The 16,916-nt window shown below is 46.8% G+C and overlaps 1 protein-coding gene across 2 annotated transcripts in view; it reads right to left on the reverse strand.

Annotated features, from left to right (window-relative positions):
* Positions 1-15,899, reverse strand: part of INTS1 (integrator complex subunit 1) — a 28,404-nt gene extending 12,505 nt beyond the window's left edge. The window contains exons 1-29 of one of the 2 annotated variants that reach the window (XM_030285213.4): positions 15,717-15,899; positions 15,317-15,607; positions 14,562-14,758; positions 14,220-14,357; positions 13,200-13,359; positions 12,739-12,844; positions 12,294-12,480; positions 12,027-12,172; positions 11,582-11,723; positions 11,069-11,245; positions 10,712-10,820; positions 9,972-10,092; positions 9,249-9,326; positions 8,605-8,762; positions 7,329-7,425; positions 6,824-6,915; positions 6,443-6,503; positions 5,865-6,062; positions 5,458-5,587; positions 5,115-5,294; positions 4,874-5,023; positions 4,142-4,321; positions 3,853-3,957; positions 2,880-3,047; positions 2,451-2,562; positions 1,965-2,123; positions 1,066-1,212; positions 585-683; positions 90-214 (exon numbers count right to left, since the gene is read on the reverse strand). In XM_030285213.4, the coding sequence (XP_030141073.4) occupies positions 90-214; positions 585-683; positions 1,066-1,212; positions 1,965-2,123; positions 2,451-2,562; positions 2,880-3,047; positions 3,853-3,957; positions 4,142-4,321; positions 4,874-5,023; positions 5,115-5,294; positions 5,458-5,587; positions 5,865-6,062; positions 6,443-6,503; positions 6,824-6,915; positions 7,329-7,425; positions 8,605-8,762; positions 9,249-9,326; positions 9,972-10,092; positions 10,712-10,820; positions 11,069-11,245; positions 11,582-11,723; positions 12,027-12,172; positions 12,294-12,480; positions 12,739-12,844; positions 13,200-13,359; positions 14,220-14,357; positions 14,562-14,758; positions 15,317-15,607; positions 15,717-15,774 (4,071 nt within the window). In that variant the 5' untranslated portion in view covers positions 15,775-15,899. Of the gene's footprint in view, positions 1-89; positions 215-584; positions 684-1,065; positions 1,213-1,964; positions 2,127-2,450; positions 2,563-2,879; positions 3,048-3,852; positions 3,958-4,141; positions 4,322-4,873; positions 5,024-5,114; positions 5,295-5,457; positions 5,588-5,864; positions 6,063-6,442; positions 6,504-6,823; positions 6,916-7,328; positions 7,426-8,604; positions 8,763-9,248; positions 9,327-9,971; positions 10,093-10,711; positions 10,821-11,068; positions 11,246-11,581; positions 11,724-12,026; positions 12,173-12,293; positions 12,481-12,738; positions 12,845-13,199; positions 13,360-14,219; positions 14,358-14,561; positions 14,759-15,316; positions 15,608-15,716 lie in introns of both variants that reach the window. The other variant, XM_030285212.4, reaches the window with a different exon arrangement.
* Positions 15,900-16,916: the final 1,017 nt, after the last annotated feature.

The raw sequence follows: 16,916 nt of genomic DNA on the forward strand, positions 1-16,916 counted from the left end.
AAGGAGTCACAAGATGCAAGTATAAGAGAAATGGATTTAGCAAAGCTGCTGCAGGGAAGCAGCTACTCAGCTGGAGGTTAGAACAGTACCTGCAGCAAGATGGCTGCCAGATCATCTTCTGGGCCCAGAACACGGACCTGGCTCAAGGCCCGGATCCGACTCTGACTTTGAGAGTTTTCAGGACTAGATTTTGACCTTGCAGTCTCAGCGCTGTCTGCAAGAGGAATAAAAGGGAAGAAATGAAAATGCTGTTATGGCAGATAACATCTGGAACCACAACACCAGATCACCTTCAGCTCTACAGTCTCTAACTACTGAGAAATTCAGCAGCTTTCTCTTAATTCCAAGCAAGACCTACTTTTCCATATGACTCAGAAAAACTCACTGTAATAAACTCCAAAAATACTGGAATTTCACTCTTTGCCAGAAGCAAAAAAAACTCTAGCAAGGACTGGTGTCTAACTGTAGCTTGTTGGTTTATTACAATGCCTGCTTTTTAAGACATCTCTGCTGTTCCTCTCAACAGCAACAAAGGAGGGAAGTTTGGAAGGTGACTTTGATATTTAGGCTATCCCAAGCAGTACCTCGGCGGGCTGGTAAGGAGGCAGTAAGCAGGGAGTGGAAAGTCTGGCCTCCTGTTGCTCCTCTCTCATGTTGAACCTCCACAAGGTGAGCCATGTAGTCTGAAAAAAGGAAGAAATAAGAGTACATCATCATCTTGCCTTCTTCATTAAAGCAGGACATAATTGGCTGTTTGTACAGCTTCTATAGACAAGAGAATCTGCTGCTCCCACAGACTTTGTAAACATGATGCCTTGAAAGCTTTGTTTCTTTCACAAAGTATCTTCCAAAGTACTTTTTGACTCTGTACATTCCAATCCAAAAAAGCCTCCTCTATTGCCAAGGGCCACCCAAGTGTCTACAGCGACAACAAGCTGCCAAATCAGCCTGTGCACAAAATTTGCTGAACTAGCTTGGATTTTTCCAAGGAAGCCACAGGAGATATTCATGGAAACAGTTCAAGAAAAAGTTAAATGCCTAGTCAGCCTCCTCTGTAGCTCTTACTCTTGTCCATGATGTTCTGCTCCAGCGTCTGTGGGTCATGAGATACTGCCTGATCCAGGTACTGCAGAAGTTTGCTCATGCTGGAAACTGGGATTCCAAAGGACTGAACAAAGAGAAGCAGCTGCTGTGGCTCCAGGTCCTGCAGGGCTGAAATAGACAAACACTGAGTCCTCAGACATCTGAACTGCCCATGGAGGGTCATCTTTATTACCTGATCTTTGTGCTTTTGTCTGGACCAACAGTGACACATTAATGACAGAGCTGCAGAGACCCTAAAGCCAGAAGTCTGACAGCTGCCTACTATATTTTCTTTCCTCTGCAAATCATTGCCGCCTTATTGCATCTTCCAGTTAATTCACTCACTGGCTAATCTGATCTTCTGTTTAATTTTATTAGAACCTCAGTAATGCAATCATTCATATTAAAAAATAACTTCCACCCTATCTCTTGATGGCTGCAGGCAGGAATTATTGAATAATTCAATCACTGGCTATAGACAGCTGTCATTTAATTAGTAAAATGGGATGAAAGCTCTGAATACCAACAAGAAAGAGAGCCCTGACGAGTGGTACAAGGACCAGAGTAACCAGAGGTTTAGCTTACATCCTTTAGGCACAGCTTTCCACAGTGCTGTGCCTGTTGTCTGGTGACTGCATAGCTTAGTTCCATCTGTATTGTTGTAAAAGAGATGGGACTTCAATTCAGAGTCTCCCATTCCTTTAAAATACACAGAAAGGAGAATACCCATTGAGACTCACTTCCCTATTTTAAAAGTAACAGTGACAGATGGCTACACCCAAAGGCATCCAAACAGGATGGTTGGGCACACTTGAGCAAGGAAGCCTCTCCCTTTCCCTTCAGCAGAGTTTGAAACACCAACAAACGTGCCACAGGCTCACCTGCATCCACAAGCCGTGGGACCTCGGAGCGGATCATCCGCAGCTTCAGCCAGTCAGGGAGCAGCAGAGCCTCCTCGGAGGTGTCAACCAGGAAAGCAGTAGGAAGGGGCTTTTTCTCCGGGAACCATATATCCAGTAAGGTGTAAAAATCACCATCCCCTGCTTAAGAGTGGATAAAAAATTATTTCCCATGTTCACAAGCACCTATAAGACTCTGCTCTTCTATATCAATACACCAGAACACATTAGTATTTCCTGCTGTTTGCAGAAAGCAAAAAAAACCCCCAAAAACAACCAGCCTGCAATTCCTTCACTCTTTGCAGCAATATTCCAATAAATCTTACAGCTACAAACATGCACTGCAAGGGTCAAGCATGTGAGTAGAAGGATTAACACCAGTCTGACTTGCTAGGAGACAGCAGAGAGATAAAAGCTATCCTGTATTGACCATTACCCCCCCAAAAAATCTGAGCATACTTCACCAACCTTGAGGTGGCCCTAGTGTCAGGAGAATAACCATGGCATGGACCACAAGGATGTGCATGGTGGCTGTTTCCCCACTAGTCCAACGAAGGAACACCTGATCCTGGGACTCTGACTGGAAAAAGGCAGGATAAGACAGGATGAGCAAAGGTGGGGAGAGAAAGGAGAACATGAGAATGGACAAATTTATTCAGTCCATAGTTCCCAAAATCTCCAACAGAGGCCACAAAAGATACTTGGGGGAAAGTTAAAAAGGCATTTTACAAACACATAGGCTTGGCTCTGATATTATGTCACAATTTGATTATTTTCAGATCAGGGAATTCTTGAGCTGGACTTGGTTTATTCAAATTGAGTAACTCAAAAAGGGCTTCTGTTTTGATAACCTGCCCAGTCTCTGTGAGCTGCTGGGACAAGGCAGGAGGCACTCACCCAGCTGTACACCTCCTCGCCCTCCTTGCTCTGCCGCATGCGCTTGATGTAGCGGGAGAAGATGGAGAGCAGAGCCACGAGCACTGCATCTGACTCAGCGCTGTAGGAGAGCTTGGAGAACAGGTGGGACATGATGGTGGAGCGCTCCACAATCAGCCGGGCGACATCCTGCAGGGAAAAAACATCCAGGAGGTCTTTACTGCAAAACGCAGCCAGGTCCCACTGCTTCATTGCATCATGTTCTCCAGTTCCCATCAGCAGCCCAGTACACACCACTCTGGAGATCAGCTTGTGGAGTCAAGAGTAGAGCTGACCCAGGAGGGAAAAGGCCAGTGCTTTCCATGCATTTTACAGTGCCCCAGTGGAGCAGAGATGCATTCTGATGCATCCCACTATGAAGTAAGCATCTACATAGCATTTCTCTGAAGAGAAAGGTTTCCTGATGCTTATCATTCAACCTCCCCCATGTATCCAAACAGAGGTACATAAGTCTTACAAGCAACAAAAAAGTAACCAGGGAGAAAAAAGAAAAAAAAACATTATTAAAAAGCTTTTCTAAAAAGAAAAAAAACTCACACAAACAAATAAACCCAGAAATCTAGTTTTGGTTACAGAAACAACCCACCACTGAAGTTCCTGACTTCCCATTCTCTCCACAAACACATATGACTGCAGGTTTAGCACCTGCTTATTTATGAAACACTGCCAGGTGGTGGGATTTCTATCAAAATACTATTCACTCTTGCATCCCCCATTCCAGCTGATGGGCTGCTGCACCGGAGGTTTTGGTCTGATTCCCATTTCATTATATAAACCAAAGACACAGGTTTGCCTTTCAACCCATGCACAGACACAAATATGCAATTTTCAGAGTAACACACTCCCCAAAACTCAACCTGGTGGTACAGCAAGTCCCATGCCTACCACTGTCCTGGGACATGCCACATGTCCCCCACACAATTCCTCCTCTCACCAGAGCAAGGTCGTTGTGCTGTCCCTGCTCCTCTACTGGGGCATGCTGGGAGAGGTACACCAGGTAAGCACTGATGGTCTGGGGATCTGTCTCCATGTGGATGGCCTAGAATGAGAATTCCTTTCATTAGAAATCAGGATTTAATGAAAACAAGCACCAGCATAAGCAAAATTCTTCTGCAAGCACACAAACATGCTAATATCACAGGCAGATCCAGTTTGTTTAGATCTGTTTCAGCACTAGTAGAAAAAGAGCAAGCTGACTCTCCCTTTGAGTTGCTTCCACCCACCTGCTGCAAGGCCAGAGCTGTCGTGGCTCTCACACTGTCAAACAGTGGCAGCCTCGGGAGGTCTCTCAGCAGCCACTGATATCCCTGCAGCAGCTCAGAATCACCAGAGTCTTCTTCCATGGGGTGATCCTTCTCCTCCCCATCACGCATTCCTCCTTCCGACAGCACCAAGGACAGGCCCTGCACAAGTCACACATGTACAGCTGTTACACATGAAGCCATGGCTGGATTGCTAATTTCATATTACTGAATACAACAGAAACATGCTTCAAACACCACAGAAGGATCCAAATGCAGCACACAACAGGTTTTATCTCATATAATGTGTTTTCTTGACAGATAACCTGCTTGAAGTTTCAGTCTGAGCACCTTTGTGAGGTTTCCTGCAATTCTCTTTACCTTGTCTATGCTCCAGAGCACCAGGCACTCACTCACAAACAACAGACTCTGCTCATTATTCCACATGGCACACAATCTCCTGAGCCTACACATGAACACCACAGGAAACATAGTAAAATCCAGCTCTGTCTTAAGTACAACTTAGCTGTTGAACAATAACTTCTAAGCAGCAGGGAGCAGAAGTGTATTTGATGGGGTTTGGATTTTGAGATAAATCACTGAAGGAGGATGACATGGAACAATTTCACTGTGCTGGCTCTGGACTCAAGATAACCTAGGGTTCTGCCCTGGGCTTCAGAAGACTCTACTCAAGATGATTTTCATTCTGCTCACCTTCATGGCCAGGACCCGGGAAGCCACCTGGGAGGAACTCAGGCGCCGCAGGAAGTAGTCAAGCACCTCACAGGTTGTCTGTTCATCTGCTTTGGGTCCCAACAGCAAGTCTTGCAAGCGTCCAAGCAACTGCCTTTGTTTCTGTTGTCTCTGTGGAGTGATAAGTTGGTCTGTCCAGTGAAATCAAATCTGGGACGCACAGAAAGTAGGTAACAGGAGAGATCACCAAGAGAATGCTCACCTGGCGTTTCTTGGCACGCTGGTCCTTACTCTCACCCTCCTCTTCTTCTTCCCCTGAGGTCGATTCATCAGCAGCATCATGAAGCAGGAACTCACAAAGACACTGCACGGGCAGGACATCCAAGGAGCCCTCACTGGACTGAACCAGATCTGCCAGCCATGGCATTGACTGTGATGAGGCCTGGGAAGGATGAGAGTAACAAGATCAGCAGAACATAGATGCAGCACACTGATCATTTCATTCCTGAGCAGCAGACCACGTTCCCCTGAATCTCACTTGGCTTCATGTTGCCCCTCACTGCTCAAGTTTCAGAGGCAAGGGATCCAGTCCCACCACAGCCCACCTGTCTTTGGATGATGTTGAGAAGAAAGTCAGGATGGCGACTGCGACACAGGAGGTGGCCCAAGCGAAGAGACTGGTTCAGGCTTTTCACCTGCTCCAGGACATGCGGCGGAGGTCTGCGAGGGGGGCCCCTGCCACAGAAACAGCAAGTTACAGGCTGACAGGCCTTCACTCTGATGTGATGAGGATCAGTCACTTCTGTAGTGCATAAGGGGTTTATAGGAAGAAGCCAGGCAGGTTGGAACCAGGTGATCTTCCAATCAAAACCATTCTGTGATTCTGTGATCCCATGGGGTACCACACCACAGAGCTCTTCTTTCCCACATCAACCACCCTTTGGAGGAGCAAGGCTTTCTTACTTGTTAACTAGGATTTCATGATGATACTAGAATGCAGAAGGCTACTTACTGAGGGTCCAGACTTGTCAGCTGAGACAGCAAGAGGCTGCTGCTTTCTGTAATTGTTTGTTTTGTGGATGCAGCTGCCAGATGACCCTCAAATGCCAGAATCTCCTGTTTTTCTCTCTGGGAGATTTGAAGTTCACGATTAATCATCTCTGTGCGTGTCTCCTCATCCGTCAAGGTACATTGAGGATAGGAATAATTACTGAGAAAATAAGTTTACAAATAGGAAATGGTTATCTTGTTCTATTCAAAATTCATGAACCAATCAGAAAGAACACAGGACCTCAGCTCCGATAGACAACATAGAAAAAAACAAGTAGTTTCTCAGTGGAGCCAGGAGACTGAGACCTTCTCAGCAAGGCACAGTAGACATCCCCCTCCCCCTTTTTCTCAGCTTTATTCCCTTGCTTATAATATTTTTGTCGAGGGAAGGCACTTTTCCCACTCCAACTGCAGTGTTGATGCCAGTTTATCTTACACAAGTCCCTCTGGAAAGGAAGGAGTTGCGTGGCACAAACTTAATTCAGAAATGTGTGTTTTCAGTGGTCTTTTTGATATATGTAGGGATTTAACCATACTAACTTGGTCATGACCATTTCCATAAGCATCTTTAGTGAGGGGTACTCCTCCCATGCAGCCAGACCTGCAGCAGAGAAGAATAAAAAAATAGAGGAAAAAAATAGAGCCTTTATATATACTCTCTCATATTGCAAGGTGGGGAAACACAAACTCACTTGAGAACAGCTCATAACACTCAGAGTAGAAACAAGGCAACTCCAGCCACATGCTGGTCCAAATCCCAGCTGCACACATTTTTCACCCACAGGGGATACACAGTTATTTAACTGCAGTCACCTCACCAACCCAGCACAGGCCTTGCACACAAGCAACCAAACATGTGCAGAAAGCACCTTGGCTAATTTTTGCAGCAGAACTGGTACCCTGAGAAATATCCACACTCACCAATATTTTCAGGATTGAATGCAGCCACTACTAGCAGGAGAGGCCAGGCTTTCCAGTAAAGAGTAGAAATAGCTAGATTTGGAGGCTGGTATCTGCAAAAACCACCAGTAAAGATAAGTGGTCAAGTTTGGTTCCTTAGCCCATCTCAAGTCTGTGTTTCTCCTTAATTATGCACTGTTTAGATTCAGTCATGCCAGTTCAGTGCTTTTCCCAATAAAGAGACACTCACACACACACAAAAATCCTTTCAGGAGGGAAAGCAGGATTCAGCTGAAGATTTCTAGGGCAGAAGGATCAGTTCTTTCAGACCAAAGTACATTCCATGACTCGGGTCTTGATTGCTCTAGAGAAATACCCGCCTGAACATGACCCTGAAAATCCTTGTCATTTTGTTATTACAAATTTTAATAGAGAAAAGCATCTTAAAATCTGTGAGCTGGGAATGTTAGTCACAAGGTGAAAGTGAGCAAGATCACAGCAAGATTATCTGTGTGATAAGTCTTACCCTGGAGGTAGCTGGATATTCTCTGGATGGTGATAAGTGCACAGATTTAAGACTGCATCGATCAGCTGGATTCTTTCTACCCTCAGGACCTCAACATCTGGAGGAGAAGAAAAGACTGAACAAGTTATTGACCTGTCTACCTGCCTGAAAGTCCTTCAAGAAAAGCATCACAGTGTAAAAAAAATTTACTTCAAGCAACTATGTTATTGTGAGCTTGCTCTTGTGATATTACAAAAAACTAAAAATCAACATTTAAAGAGCAGCAACACTTAAAAAATCCTATAAGCCAATATATAAGGATATAGAGCTTTTCAGCAGCAATCTGGTTTAAATTCTTACGGGTACTTTTTTTCCCCAAATGCATCCAATATGATACTTGTAACTTTTTCAGAACTTGGATACACTCCTCCAGGTAAGCAACAAGTCTGCTCAGAACTTCTGGGGCTCAGAGGAACTAAAAATGCATTTCAACTTTGTTGCAAGTTTTCAGATTCACTCTGAGTCTTCCAGTATATTAAATGAGGCAGGATTTAAAATCCTATATGAGTGGCTGGACACATTTTGAGAGGATACTGAACAGCAACAAAGCAAGCAAAGTCTAGATCCTTCCACAAGCACTGAGCAGTTCAAGATCACTCTTTGCCATTAATCAGTCAGCACTAAGAGCATGTAAGATGCTTTAGAATCAAACTCTGACCACACCCTCAATTCTGCCACAAACACATACAGCTCAGCTAAATGGATGTATTTACCAGCAGTGCAGGAATTTAGACAAATGCTAAATGAGTTCATAAAAGGAGTAAGAGTAAAGATTGCTTTTGTAACTGCTATTCTGTAAGTGTCCCAATAATGGACTTGGGAAGAGCACACAATTGGCTAATTAATTTAACTTCCAATCCTTCCATTTTTGCACAGCCTACAAATTTCATTTTACAGTACGTACAAAGGACTAAATTGAATTTAAAAACGCTGACTCAAAACCCTGGGTGGTTGTTCACAGTCCTTCATTCTCCACACAACCAATAATTTCCCAAACATCCCACAATACAAAATTAGCAACAGAGAGAAACAGTAAGAGAAAATAAGAAGCTTCTCTAGTGAGAAAGCAACAGCAGCATGTCTGGCTTTGAGCCAAATGTTTAGCCATCATGACTAAAATATGCTTTAAGTGATGCAAAGGCTCTTTGGTAGGCGGTAGGAGCTGTCTCAGCCCTGGGTGGCAATAGGAAGACGTGGAGAAGCGAGCCCTGGCTGGTGGGAGCTGGTGCAGCCTCACCATCTGCCTGCACAGCTGCAGCCCTCTTCACCAAGTGGTCGGCGAGCTCCATGGCATCGGCGGGGCCCAGGGGCAGGTCCCGCGACAGCCCGATCACCAGGATGCGCATCAGCGTGTCCTCCAGGATGGGCACCTCGGAGCACAGCCGGAGGAAGAAGCTGCAGGAGACACCAGACATCAATCACACTTCTTTAAACAGCAGCCTGAGGGCTCCTGGAACCCTACAACTCATCTGAGCTGAAGATACATCACAGCTCCTTTCCCCGAGCTCCAGCTCCAAGTGCAACTATTTGAAACAAATTATTATCTGCATATCACTTGCAGTGCCTCATACCTCCTTGAGTCTGAGCTCCCTAACTTTACCCCAGTTACCCACACACTGTGGGGCTGCTCTCCTTACAACTACAGTGTCAAGATGCAGAACAACTTGGCACAGAAAACAGGAATGAAGGAGGAAGAGGAACAGATGGAGAGTGGAACAACACCCCCCAGTTTTATGGCAGTGTAACAGATGCAGAAAATCTGAGCACAGTTCCAAGCCTTTCCAACACAAAGCTATATAAGGACCACCAGGAAGCACCATTCCTCTGCCTCCAGCAGAGCAGCTCCCCACCTGCACTGCCACGGGAGGGGCACGCACTCACTTGCGGTCACTCTCAGGGGGCCAGTTGTCCCATTTGTAGTAGGTTTCTGGCTGTTCTGTGAAGAGCACCTTGTGGAGGCTGTAGAGATGAAGAGGACAATAAACACCATTTGTGAGGCTTAAGAATACATACAACAGTCCAGTCTCCCTCAAATCCTCCTAAAGCTTCCCATCCTGCACATGAGGGAGTCCCCTCAGATAAGTGAGTCTAACAGCAGTAACAACATGATTCAGAACAGAGAGGACTACACAATCAATATGGGCTCTGTTTTTTTATACTTTCAGTAACCTATCTTCCTTACTATTAATTCTGGCTTGAACTGTCTCAGTAATGCCTTCGTCAAGACCCCAGAATACCATCTGTCCTCCAGAAGACAGAGCTATCTGTGGAGCCCTCAGCCACAGAGCCTTAAAAAGGATGTCAAACAAAAAAAAACCAAAGAGTCCACAGGGAATTTGTTTGGTCAGATAGCTAAAAATCCCCTACAGAGTGGACTCAAATAATATAAATCAGAATTATTTCCACTATCATATATTTCTGGTACAAGGTTTCATCTGAAGGAATTTCAGAGAGGGAGACAGTCTCTGTTAAAACTGTTTCTGCTCCCTGTCTGAAAATGGGAAAGAAATCTAACCAAACCCTGGTGTATACCTGGTTTTTCATAAAATATCAGTGTTGGGGAAGGGATTGGTCATGCACAGACATGACCAGGCTGACTCTCACCAGTGCACATAGTCCTTTGGAGCCAGCTTGCTGATAGATGGAACAACTGTATGCAGCCACCAGACAGCATCACGCTGGATAGCAGCAATTTGGTTCTGGAAAGAGCGCAGCACTTCCAGGTCTGAAAAACAGTCAGGTCACAAAATACATGTGGGCATCATCAGAAGCATGGTGGTTTCAAGACAGTAACCAGGACTCTGAGGCCTCAACAGTAAATCATTGAATCACAAAGTGGTTTGGGCTGGAAGGAACCTTAAAGATCACCTTGTTCCAATTCCTGCACCACAGGCAGGGACACCTTCCACTAGAGAAGGGGAACCAGAGGAGTGTATGAGAAAGACTTGAGTCTCTCAGCTCTGACAGAACATGCTCTTTGCTTTCTGACACGTGCTGCAGCAAAACCCCCAACACAAAGCACAGATGGATTCGTTTTGTAAGAAGAAGCCATGTGGGCAGTCATGTCAGTGCCACACCAAAGGCCTGTCTTCCCAGCCCCTTAATCCTTACAGCTGCTCCTTGAGACCTGAGGCCCCTCCACCCACAGCTCCCTCTCCCCAGCCTCTCAGCCACTGCTTCCACAGACACAACAAGCATCTGGCCATGCAAATGCCACATTCCCAATCTCTGTCAGCCCCAGAATGACAGCAGGCTCCCAACCCTAGCTGATGTTCTCTCAGCATCAGGGGCAGATATCTACTAAAATGCTCATCTTCAGAGAAAACCTAGGTTCTTCTGCTTACTCTTTTTCTCTCCTTTGTCCCAAGCAATTCCAGCCTCCTTCACCTGGGCTGTGATACCCAGCATCATGGAGACAGCGAGCAGGTCGGTTATGTGAATGACAAACCGCTCCTTAAAATAGGAAAGAAAAGAAAAAGAGTTGAATAGCAACAGCCAGAGCTGCCTTCTGGAAGTGTTCCGACATCAAAAATTATGAATGTGTATGTTTGGAAATGAGATATGGGAGTGCTGCTATGAGACACACGAACAGTGACTCACTCAGACACCAAAGAGCAAAAGGAAGAAGGGCCAGGAAAGCAGATACAGAAGAGCTCAGTGCATCACTGGCACATCAGCAGCACAGGGGTTGAGGATGGTACCTTGAACTCCATCTCTGCATACAGGGCCTCCTTCCGCTCCTGCATGAGACCCAGGCAGAAGGCCTGGAAGTTGATCTCATGCTTTGTCTGTTTGATGATCTCCCTCAGCAGAGCCCGTGAAGCTCGCAGGTAATCGTCCTTGGTGGTCAACAGGTCCTGGAACACCATTGCCAGGTACTGGAACCACACAGAGAGAAAACTTTCAGTGCACTGTAATGGGTCTGCATCCACAAAATGAAGAGACACAAGGAAACCATGCTGGAGGTATCCTGTCCTTCAGACCCCTGGGGAGCTGCAATATTTCTCTCATAAAACTGCATTATCACCCAGAATGTGAGAGTTAGAAAATGCCCATTTATGTTTATTCCTAAAAAGAATAATTATATAATTTCAAAACAGTATGATAAATATCAGACAGCTGTCTGTGACAAGATTTATCTGAGCCTTAAAACAACTAAATCTGTCAGGTGGGGTTCTGGGATTACCATCAGTCATCCAAGACACTGCACCTACCTTTGGAGCTTGCTCTGAGCTGTGCTGAAGCACAGTATACAGGATCTGCATATTGTTGGGATTTCTTGCATTTGATAGTTCATTGAAAATCACAAACTTAATGGTGGTGCCCAGGTTATCCCTGTGTGCATTCAGCAGCTCTCTGCAAGGGAAGAACAGGAATACCTGAACTGACATTTCATTGCAACTGGACATATTCTTCTCATTTCTCCTTGAAATATTTAGCACACAAAAGTGAAAAAGGATAGAACAGCACATATCAAAAGACAATATCAAAGGACTACTGAAAGATTTCTAGGACAGTGAAATTCATTTAAATGAACACAAGACACTCCATGCCCCAAGCTGGTATTTAAAACCACTGTGCAGAGACACTGAGACTGTCAAGTCCCTGGGCACATCTCCCACAGTGCTTTCTCCTCCTGTCACAGACCCAGTCTCTCACCTGACACACAGCATGTAGTGGTTGAGAAGGACTTTTGGCTTGAGACGAATTTTGATCAGGTTGGAGATAACTTCCATGTCCTCTGAGCTGTGGGTGTTACAGTTCATACAGACTGACATCAGCAAGTCCTGAGCTGGCTTGGTCAGCTGCAGAGAAAGAGCAGAAAGACTCCAGCCATCCAGACTAGAAATGCAACTGGAGTACAGCATGCAGCCCTTCTGGCTGGATTCCAGGCCAGGGCTGTGCCTCAATAGCTCCTCTCCTTACCTTTGGATTCTGCAGCCACATCTCCAGCCTCTGCACAGCCATCTGACGCACCTCTTTGTAGCCACAGGTTGCTGTCAGCAGCCGCAGGAGGTTCCTGGAGACATTGTCCATGGGCTGGCGCCGGTTCAGCTGGTCCCGAAGCATGTCCAGGACATATTCCTCCACACTCTCTGCAAGGTCTTCATACCTGAGTCACACACATTGAACTTTACTCATTTCCACAAAAGCCAGTCCAGAGATCAGCACTCTTTCTTGTTTGCGGTATGACTTGCAAACCAAGAAAATCCCCTCGTTTCTCCTGGCACTAGTTTTACCTTTTGTCCAACATCCCCCAGCAGTGCTACAGGAATACAGAGAAGGAGCTTCCTGCCACAGCTTTGCAGGGTGGGTGGGCACAGACACATCTACAGACACACCTGTGTTAGGAGAGGAAGAGGCACTGTACCTGGGCATGAGCTGGCCCGCCTGCTCTGGGCTCATTTTCTCCTCTGCAATCAGCAGCTCACTCTGGCTGTCCTCCTCCTCTGTCATGGAAGGGTGTGGGCTACTCCCTAAGAGAGACCAGAACACAGCACACTCCATGAGATAACCCCTCTCCCTAGAGATCAACCACGGCACACAGCTCCTCTCTAGAAATCAATCACTTGTGCTCTGGTTTGTTCAGCCTCTTTCAGGGATCCCTTTCAGCAAGACCACAGCCTCTCACACTGCATCCCATACAGGCCCATTTTTCACTACCTTCAAACATCCCCTGGACATGAAAGAGCCCCAAAAAGAAAAAAAGCAATGCCTGGAACTCAAAGCCTGGTCTATGTGACTCCATCCACTACCAAACTATTCTAACCAGTCAATAAACACTGCAGGCTCCATCCTCTCCCTAAACCTTTGCTCCAAACATCATCTTACCAGCACTAAGGTCCCCTCCACTACGTCCAACTTCTCCATGCAAGAGCATGGTCTTAGGAGGCATCTTGGTGTTAAAAGCTGTCTGGATGTTATCCACAAACGTCTTGCAGTGAGGGCTGTCCACCCAGATGCGCTCCCCAAGGGAGTCCTCGATGTACACCTGCAGCAGGGAGCACAGTCCATTTTCATGGGGTTAATTAAAGGAGTATTTGTGAGTTTTTATGGATTTCCAATATACATATTTTATGGATCCAATATTTTATGGATTTCCCACATAGACATATATACATATATATATCATATATATATATGTGTATATATATATATATGTCATATATATATGTATGTATATATGTATATGTATACATGTCTATGTTGGAAATCCATAAAGATATATATATATATATTTTACAATATCCATATATATAGTACACTATATACATATATATATATATATATATATATATATATATATATATAGTGTACTATATGTGTGTGTGTATATATATGTATAAAATAAGAAACTAGCATAACCAGTGCATGGATGAAAACCAGACCAGATAATCATACAAGAGCAAAAATACACACCACCACATCCCAAGCTCTACTGGGCACCTTCTCAAGAAAGATTTTACAACAATTTCTGCCATCAAAATATAGAAGCTGGTCAGCTCAGCCTTTTTGAGTTAATGAGCTATTTTAATCCCTACACACCAAATAGAAAGCAAGGAGTCTCTGCAACACTTACATCAATACAGACTCTCAAAGACATCTCAGAAAAGAGCAGAATTAAGGCAATTCCAGAAACCCACGGAGATTTTTCTTTAAAAAGATGGGTCCAGACTCCAATTTTGGCCTCCTCCAGCTGCATTCCCACGTGGACAAGAGGACACTAGCCACCCCCTTCCCTACAGCTTTAATAAATCCTGTGCTGCTCCCCTACTCCAACATATCCACATTTCCCAACCTCCTCTGCCCACCACTGCCTCAGTCCAGCAGAAGCCCCCTCACTTCACCAACCTTGACAAAGATCTCCGGCCAGTTCTCATCCTCTTCATAGGCTGCCATGAGAAGGTTGCATGCCAAGACAGACACAAGACTATTCCCTTTGGCTTTGAAATTGATGGAGGCATCTCTTCGGAGTAGGCTGCACAGTGCCTGGAATAACAGCCACAAAAAATAAAAAAATAAACAAGTGATCTATTGAGAAAGCATGCAGAAAGAGAAATACAAACTGCAGCAGCTTGTCACAGATCTCTAGTATTCACAAAGCCATGCAGACCATGCTCTGGCCTGAGAGAAAGTGCAACTCTGCTCACAGTTTGGCAGGAATGATCCATCAGTGACTTGGTGAGTCCTCACCTCGATAACTCCTTCGGTGGCAAATATGTTGGGTTTGATTTTTGCCAGGTACATAAGGCTCAGGTAGAGAGTGGTGTCAGGTTTGGCTCTGTTCATCTTCAGCTGCTTCACAGCTCCACACAGCACGCCCTCAATACGGTCATCGTTGCCTTCTGCCTCTGCTGCCTCAATCTCATCCAGCAGCACCGTGGGGACAACTGCAACCACCAACACACAGGCATCAGCATTTACCCTCATGCCAAATGAGCACCCTGAGGTGCTGCAGAACCAGTCACAAGGCACAGCAAAGGACAGACCAGCTCACTTTTAGCCCCTGCAATAGCTTTTCCCTACTCAATTGTCATTAAAAGTTCTGCTTCACAACTCACAATGCCCCTTCATTGTTTTTCCAGGATAGCATACTCCTCTGCAAATGCATCCAACATCAGAAACGGAATGACAATTCAAAAGGCAACATCCAGACCAAGAATTTGCTAAAAAAGTGAATTAATAAAATACCACAATCCAGACTTTGAGATTTCCTCAAAGGAGTATTTCACACACAGCTACTAAACAGCTGTCAGACAGAATGAACACAACCCAATGCCAACAGAAGATAAAACCTTGACTTCAGCCCCATATGCAGGGAAGGAAACCCTCGAGGACAGCACATAAATTACAGTGTGGGCTTCAAGAAAGACTCCCGGGATGAGACTCCGGAGAAAGAAGTTTCCCCGAGGTTTCCGTGCGACGGCAGGAGCGCAGCGAGACCTCACCTTCGATGGGGATGACAGACGGCTCCTTGATGGAGGGCGAGATGGCTCTTTTCTCCGCCACGGCCGCCTCTGCCAGGCGTCCCAGGGCGCTGAGGGGCGGCGTGGAGGAGAGCTTGGGGCGCTTGGTGAGCCCGGGCAGCCCCGCCGGGCCCGCCAAGGCGGCGGCCGCGTCCCGCTTGCGCTCCGAGGGCAGCCCGGGCGGCGCCGGCTTCAGCAGCGCCACGGCCGCCTTGCCCTCGCCGCTCTGCCCCTTGGAGCCCAGCGCGATGAAATCTCCGGGCGGCGGGTGCGCTGCGAGGGGAGACAGGGCGGCAGTGAGCGACAGGGAGCGACAGTGACAGCGAGGGACAGGGAGGGACAGCGCCCGCAGCCCCCGCCCGCCCGGCCCCGCGGCACTCACCGGAGGGCTTGGGCACGGCGCTGGGCCGCCGCACGGCCGCCGCCTTGGGCCGGTTCATGGCGCCGCCGAGCACCGGCCCAGGGACGGACGGACAGACAGACAGACACACCGGGGACGGACGGACGGACACGGGACCGACAGCCGGGACCGACCGACGGCCGCGGCCCCGCGGAACCGGAACCGCCGCCCGGCCCGGCCCGGCCCGGCCCGCCCCGCCGGGCAGCGCCGCCTGGCGGGCGGGAGGGGGAACTGCACGGCCCGGGACCGGGGGGCTCTGAGGGAGCCCGAGGGCGGAGGGGCTGCGAGAGGCGGAATATGTGAGCGTTTTGTTAAAAAATGTGTTCTTTGATGGTTGATCCGTCTCTTCTCCCACGCCACTAGCAGCAGGACAAGAGGACACAGCCTCAGGCAGCAGCAGGGAGTGTTAAGGCAGACACCCGGAGGAATTTCTTCACGGAAAGGGGGATTACACATTGGAATGGGCTGCCCAGGGTGGCGATGGAGTCACCGCCCCTGGAGGTGTTCAAGACAGGACTGGACGTGGCACTCAGCGCCACGGTGTATTGGAAAAAGTGATTAGTCCACGGCTGGAGTTGGTCTTGGAGGTCTTTTCCAGCTTAAATGATTCTGTGATTCAGGGTTCTAGGATCAAAGAAGGGAATCAAGGAGGTGGGATTGCAGCAACTGACAGAACAAGAGGACACAGTCTCAAGCTACAGGGAAGGTTTAGGTTGGATATTAGGGAAAAAAATTTCACTGAAAGAATAATAAAATACTGGAATTTTCTTCCTAGGGAGGTGGTGGAATCACCATCTCTGGATATGTTTAAAAAAAGACTGGACTTGGCACTTGGTGCTATGGTCTAGTGGTGTTAGGGCATAGGTTGGACTTGATGATCTTAAAGATCTCTTCCAACCTCATTATCCTGTGATTCTGTGATTCTGTGATTCTGTGATTCTGTGATTCTGTGATTCTGTGATTCTGTGATTGGAGGCTGCAGTCAGGGGCTGAAATTGGGGAGCTGAAAGTAGCACCTGAAAGTGGAGGGGTGGAATGTGGGGCTGAAATAGGGGGTGTTGGACTGGGACTAAAATTGAGCAGCTGAAATCAGGGTGATGGAGTCAGGAGAATGGAGGTGGAGGACTAAAAGAGCAGGAACTGGCTGCCCACCCCTTCTGTCCCCATATCATGCTCCCAGGA

Source organism: Taeniopygia guttata, chromosome 14 (genome assembly GCF_048771995.1).
Source record: "Taeniopygia guttata chromosome 14, bTaeGut7.mat, whole genome shotgun sequence".
In the NCBI taxonomy this organism is placed as follows: domain Eukaryota; kingdom Metazoa; phylum Chordata; class Aves; order Passeriformes; family Estrildidae; genus Taeniopygia; species Taeniopygia guttata.